We start from the raw sequence: 7,185 nt of genomic DNA, 5'->3' as shown, positions 1-7,185 counted from the left end.
TGGACAGGGCTGTAGCAGGTTGAGAGTTTCATGTTCCTTGGTGTCCACATCACCAACAAACTATCATGGTCCGAACACACCAAGACAGTCGTGAAGAGGGATCGACAAAGTCTATTCCCCCTCCGCAGTCTGAAAATATTTGGCATAGGTCCTCAGAGCCTCAAAAGGTTCTACGGCTGCACCATCGAGAGCATTCTGACGGGTTGCATGACTGCCTGGTATGGCAACTTATCGGCCTCCGACCGCAAGGCACTACAGAGGGTAGTACATCACTCCTGAACAGCTAATCAAATGGCTACCCAGACTATTTGCATTGTCCCCCCTCCCTTTTACGCTACTGCTACTCTGTTTATTATCTATGCATAGTCACTTTAACTCTACCTACACATTGACTCTGTACTCTGACTCTGAACAAAGTATTAACTTTGTTCAAATGAGACTGGATTTTTAAAAAACATCATAAATTGTAATCATGGCAACAAGAAAAGTAAGACAATGGCTCCACCGCATGGACATGAGGAATTCATTTTCGAATGGAGACATTTTAACCCGGAAATAAAATTAGTGACCTTTCACGTGACATGAAACACACGTATGTCGGACATGCTTCCAAAAATGGATGCGTGCAGTATAGAAGACGTGCTTGCTAAAGCTGAACAAGATGAGGCTGAAAAACTCAAAAGTATCACCGTTCAAAAAGAACTGGACCTTGAGTTTGACATCGGAAACCTGGTCGCATACGACAAGAACCGTATTGACATTCGACAGTTCCGTGAACAGAAGAAAGACGATTTCCTGCGCTCGCTAGCTCGTGACAACACGCAGCTCCTGATCAACGAGATATGGAAGCATCCCACAGAGAGAGTAGAGGAGGTAATCGTAGTCAAACTACCCGAGCCGACCACTGCACTGCCGAGAGAGAAGCCCCCACCGAAGTCCAGGCCTCCAACCAAATGGGAGGAATTCGCCAAACTGAAGGGGATCCAAAAGAAGAAGAAAACGAACCTGGTATGGGACGATGTTGCCAAAGAGTGGAAGCGGCGTTGGGGCTACAAGCGTGTTAATGATGGCACGAAAGAGTGGCTGATTGAGGTCCCCGAAACAGCCGACCCCAACGAGGACCAATTTGCCAAACGGAACAAAGCCAAGAAGGAGAAGGTTGCAAAAAACGAGCTGCATCGCCTGAGGAACATAGCCAGGGCACAGAAGATCAAAGTACCAGGTGTTGGACTCACACCGACCGCGCAGCAATCCACAACTGACCTGATTAGGGCTGTCAATGTGGCCAAGGTATCCACAGCGTCCGCAGGTAAATTCCAAGACCGCCTACCGAAGGAGAAAGCTCCCAGAAACACCGGGAAGAAGAGGAAATTCCAGCCTGTCATCGGTAACTTTTCCAATGAAAAGCAGAGGCAGCTGGATCTGCTCAAAGTGATGGACAGTAAGAAACCTCGTCTAGACGTCAACAAAGCTGTAAACAAACAAATGCGTGAGGATGACCGAGAGGAGTCTGCAGCGAAATTTAGGAAGGGGGGGAAGAAGGGACGCAAGGGTGGTAATTTCTCTGGAAAGGGAAAGGGTGGGAGTGGAAAGGGTAAAGGAGGTGCCAAAGGAAGAGCAGGGGGTAAAGGTCAAGGACCACCTGGAGGTAAAAAAGGAGCTGGGAAACGCTAAAGGGGAACATTTGAAACGTTGTATGTCATACATCACAAGAGCCTTGTCTGAGATGTATTAGACTGCACAGTATGAATTGCCTGCTTCATTATGTTTCCCACCTACATGTCGTCATGTTGCTGGGAGTGATGTGTCCCTGAGCTGTCTCCCCTTAATGCCGGTCAGGTGCAATAGGAGGGAGGGGCTTCTGTCCCGTCATGCAAAATGTAAATAGATCACCCATGACATTGTGTAAAAATGGTATATGGTGTTGATTTGCCTTGTGTCCACAATTTGTTGTATATTTCTCAATGCAATGTGTAACTTTTGGGTACAGAGTTATGTTTGATATTTTTCAACACAATTAAAATCAACTTCATAAAGATGGTATTTTTTTGTGTGATTTATCAGAAAGTACATTGTACTTTCACTGAGCACAATGGCAAATCAAATATTATTTGTTACATGTGCCGAATACAAGTGTAGACTTTACCGTGAAATGCTTACTGACGAGCTCTACCAACAATGCAGTTAAAAGTATGTAAATACGCAAATAGATAATACTAAAAAAAGTACCAAGATAAAGTTACAAGGCTATATACAAGGAAGTTCACAACTTCCATGTGCTCCAGCTACAGACTGTAATGCCACATTAGTTTGAGTTTATTTTTACAGGGACTGCACATTAATCAACGTTTCAGTAAAAGTGATGGTTTTAGTCAGCCAGCTCATTTTCAACTGCAGTCCCTGGGCAGGTTATTAAAAACAATGCCAGTACAGACAAATGAGGAGCAGTGAGCCCTTGCAGAGCGACATAGGACAAGCAACACGTAGCGCACAGACAGAGCAATAGCACAGAAAGAAACTAAACAAATCTATGTATCAGGTTTTTCCCTGCACGTGCATAACAGACATGACAGCTGGGGTGTGCGTGCAACACTTTGGGTCAGAGGGGACGGAGGGGTGAACAGAACTCTCCTTCACTATGCTCCTATAGAGGAATGCTTTGGAATCCAACATTGTGGCTGAAAGTAGGAATGTGCTATAGTAGAAGACTGCCTCAGTCAAGTCAAGCAATAAGAGCCAGATGGAATCAGCAGAGGTCTGCCCCAAAATTCTACAAAATGCTGTAAAGTTATTGATAAGAAACGGTTTCCTGGACACAGATAAAGCCTACTCCTACACTGACCCTGTTTAGTAGTGTCATATGATGATATAAACAGAGAGCCTGTCTACCTGCCTGTCTGTGTCTCATGCATTGCATGTAGGCCTAATGACCAAGGATAGAGATGTTTCCTATAAACACACAGTAGGTCTAAAGGAGGTAGGCCTGCTAATCAGATTAGCTGTGCTGGTGGTTATATAAAACAGGCGTTTGGCCCCAGAGAAACAGGCAGCCCAGCACACTGAACACAGCACACTGAACTGGCCTTCTCAGGTCAGCTTTCCATTCACCTGGCCAGGACGTTACACCTGGACACAACAATAACCTTGCCAGGACGTTACACCTGGACACAACAATAACCTTGCCAGGACGTTACACCTGGACACACCAATCAAGAAGAGACACACACAGAAAAAAACAGCCATGCGAGCCTGGGATTTTGCCTTGCAGCGATCTGAAACTTGGGACACTGCTGTGTATGCATACAAGTCGCAAGAGGCTACTGAGGGAAGAACGGTTCATAATAATGGCCGGAACGGAGAAAATGGAATGGCATCAGACACCTGGAAACCATGTGTTTTATGTTTTTGATACCATTCCAACTATTCCCCTCCAGTCATTAACACGAGCCCGTTCTCCCCAATTAAGGTGCCACCAACCTCCTGTGATACTATATATCTGTCTTGTTACCTGAGGATTTATTTAAGATGCATTTCCTGATCTATCCACTAGATGGTGGTAAAGCACAGCTACAAGCCCCAGACGAACTGAAGCTGACCCGGGGTGAGGTCATCCTGGTTCTGTGTAAAGATGAGGAGGCCCGGTGGTTTGGGCGGTTGCAGAATCGACAACAGGGATACGTCCCCGCCTCGCATGTCGTGGATCTGAGCCACCAGGTTAGTGGCTAGTGGAAATTATAAACTGGCGGGTTCGAGCCCTGAATGCTGATTGGCTGAAAGCCGTGGTATATCAGACCGTATACCATGGGTATGACAAAACATTTATTTTACTGCTCTAATTACGTTGGTAACCAGTTTATAATAGCAACAAGGCACCTCAGGGGGTTGTGATATATGACCAATATACCACGGCTAAGGGCTGTGTCCAGGCACTCCACGTTGCGTCGTGTGAATGAATAGCCCTTAGCCGTGGATATTGGTCATATACCACACCCCCTCGGGTCTTATTGTTTAATTGTGTTATGTTAGGCAAAAGCAACGTTCCATCTCTGAGTGTGCAACAAGATATTCTATTTACTTGGCTGGGACAAAAATCTGCCCTAGCATTGCTCGCAGAGATAAGATTGTCCACCCCTGCTATTTATAAAGAATAGCTCTGCTGACTTAGAGAACAGTATGGCAGGTTAGAATAGCCTCTTTAGCTGCCTACCTGAGGTTCGTGACAGGACAGAGGGATAGCAGGAGAGAAGAGTCACAGCAGTAATCCCACCCGTTCACTGACACACCTCTGTTTGTGTTCTCAGGATGATGAGCCAGCTAACGATGTCTGCTGCTTAGCAAGACGGGGTTCAGCTCAGGCCACGTATGCAGGTGGTACTGGGTGAGTACATCGCGCCCAAAACACACACAGATATACACATATACACACACACAATCCTATCCTCAATCAAACCCCCCTCCACAAGTGTGTGTACACAACACATACACACACACCCCAGCAGCTGCTCCCCCCACACACACCCCTCACCCTTTTCCACCCCCTCCCACTCCCACTCCACTCCGCCCAGAACAGGTGGCCCCTCTCTCATCCCTCATTAGTTGACAAAGCACAGAGATTAAGACCCCCCCACCACCACCCCTATCTCCCTCTGATCAATTCCCTCTCACTGTACTGCTGTTCCCTCACACAACACAGTGGGGCCTCAGTCACAGCCATAGGTTCAGGGGGGTGATGAGGGATCCCTCTTTCCCTCTAAAAGTATTGTGTTTCATAATGTCAAACAGTGAAACAGAACTGCCTGTATAATCTGACTGAAATGCCCACAGTGAGCTAGGAAATGTAAGCAGACAATTGTTGGATGCTGTTTCAGATATTATCTAAGATCATACATTTGACTTATCCCAGTATGTGGGCATGTAACTTGGCCCCACCTTATGTGTGTGTGGAGGTGAACCTTGTTCCTTGAGCTGTGAAAACTTGCACACACACACAATCACACACATACAAATGCACACAAACACACACTCTGAGCGAACCCTCTGAACAGCCCTGTGCTTGTCTTGTCTGTGTGGAACGCTGGAATTTGGGTCAGCGGTAATAAACAAGTCCTTTGTGTTTGTTGTGTCCGTGTTGTCCCCCAGCGCAACCCAGGCTCTCCGCAGAGCCAACAGAGCAGCAGCAGGAGGGGGGCCAGAGGAGACCGAGGGGAAGAAAGAGGGCCCCATCCTGATACTGAAGTCCAGGATCTGTCTCCCTAACAGGCAGCCCCAGCCCCAGCCCCAACCCCAGCCCCAAACCCTAGCCACAGCCCCAGCCCCAACCCCAATTCCCACCCACATCCCCAACCCCAAGCCCCAGCCCCATCCCCAACCCCAATTCCCACCCACATCCCCAACCCCATCCCCAACCCTAATCCCCAGCCTCATCCCCAGCCCTGATGGGGCCAGGTAGGGTTGCAATAGTTACAGCACTGTTGCTAGTCTACAGTTGGTCCTCTGGCTGCATAATTTAAGAGCTGGAGTGAGGTTAACTACTTCCCTGCCTCTTCTGTAAAGTGTTCAAGAAAGATCAATCATGTATATAAAGCTTCCGTGATTAAGATGTGACATTAAGCAAGACATAAATTGAGGGGTTGAAAAAGGGGGGGAAGTATTTTATTAATAATCAAAGAGGAATAAGATTTATGACTATATTTTATAAAGCTAACTGTGTTTACTTTAGCCAAATAATGTTCCATGAGTCTACCTGTGCTTTTCTGTTCCATGTTGTCATCCTTATTATGCTGTATTCTTTATTTAGCAACTACGACATTCCAAAGCAACATGCACTCAATCATTGATATATTTTATTTTGACTATAAATTGTTCAACTGTAATTTGTGTGAAACCCAACATCAGCCAGGAATGTATTTTTCATAAAAATCATCAAACGATGCTTTACACTCATGCCAATGGAAATGGCATCATTATTGTGGAGGTTGCCCGGGCAACGGTAAAACAGCTCTCTCGCTGGACTCCACACAGAATGTAACCTTTGGAAAGACTAAAAGTCAAACTCTCTAATCCTAATCCTAACCTTGACCTATATCAGATTTAGACGCCCCGTCCACCAGCCCAGTGATGTGTCTTTTGATCAGTTGGGATCTGTGCCATGTAAGGATCTATTCTAACAGGGACCATCTCCCTGCCTAATATGTGAATCTACACATATCTTGAACCTAAAAAGGTTCTTTGGATGTCCCCATAGGAGAACCTGTTACAGAGTAGTTGATAGGTAATCGACTAGCTGGGCTGTTCCCCAGACCCGTATGTAGGGATTTGTACAATACTTGAACATGGCTATTGAACATTTGTGTCTGTCTTTATTCTTTTATCTAACATACCATACAGAAACATGGTATCAGAAGTGGCTCGAAAACCACACGTGTTATTTTTGTAGCTAAGCACAGTATAGGCGCAGTTATGTTCCATATGCGAACACACGCCGTTGTTTACTGCTAACGTTAGTCACACCAGTGATCAACTCGTTGTTAGCTGGCTAGCTAGCATCACTACCTACCTCGATGGCAAAGACATCTCCTATTCCATCGCTATGGCAGCGAACATTCCGCCACCAAAACCCATGGTTCTCACAGGGGACTGGAATACTAATTTGGCAACTCTGGGGAGCTTAATGGGCAGCAAGCACATCTACAGGCACAATCTCACCCTCACAGCATGACAACAGGGTGATGCAAACGCCATACTGAATGCATTGGAGAATTCGTTTTTTCTTTTTAAACTGCAAACAAGAAGATGTTGAGTCAGTACTATCTGAAACTTGTGAATACGGGCGATTGAAAGATGAACTGATTTGTAACAAAATAGTACTTGGGATTGGAAATGAGGACACGCGCCAGTGTCTACTAAGAGAGAAAGGCTTAACATTAGTTACTGCCATTGAAATGTGCCGCACTGCAGAGTCACTGACATGGGAATGAGAGCAATGGAAATGGAAACCCCACGCACTGACGCTGATACTGTTCAGCTGTTGCCAGGCAAACATTCAGACAAAACCAATCGAGGCAGAGCAATTCACCACGAACGGCGAACACAGACTGCCCCAGAGCATGCAAATACTGTGGAAATGCTCATGCAAGAGGCAAAGACCACTGCCCTGCCTACGGCAAACCACGCAGAGCTTGTGTA

The 7,185-nt window shown here is 46.2% G+C and overlaps 1 protein-coding gene across 1 annotated transcript; it reads left to right on the top strand.

The window, feature by feature from the left end:
• Nucleotides 1-572: 572 nt before the first annotated feature.
• Nucleotides 573-2,036, top strand: LOC139583417 (ribosome biogenesis regulatory protein homolog). The gene has a single exon (XM_071414483.1). It carries the CDS (start codon nucleotides 595-597, stop codon nucleotides 1,672-1,674), a length of 1,080 nt encoding a protein of 359 aa, XP_071270584.1. The 5' UTR covers nucleotides 573-594; the 3' UTR covers nucleotides 1,675-2,036.
• The last annotated feature ends 5,149 nt before the right edge of the window (nucleotides 2,037-7,185 follow it).

This window comes from Salvelinus alpinus, chromosome 8 (assembly GCF_045679555.1).
Source record: "Salvelinus alpinus chromosome 8, SLU_Salpinus.1, whole genome shotgun sequence".
In the NCBI taxonomy this organism is placed as follows: domain Eukaryota; kingdom Metazoa; phylum Chordata; class Actinopteri; order Salmoniformes; family Salmonidae; genus Salvelinus; species Salvelinus alpinus.
Note: the sequence above shows the minus strand (reverse complement) of the source record. Positions and strands in the feature narration are given on the sequence as shown.

Bases quoted from the DNA above. Each gene is read 5' to 3' on its own strand.
- LOC139583417 (XM_071414483.1), top strand. From the start codon at position 595: ATGTCGGACATGCTTCCAAAAATGGATGCGTGCAGTATAGAAGACGTG.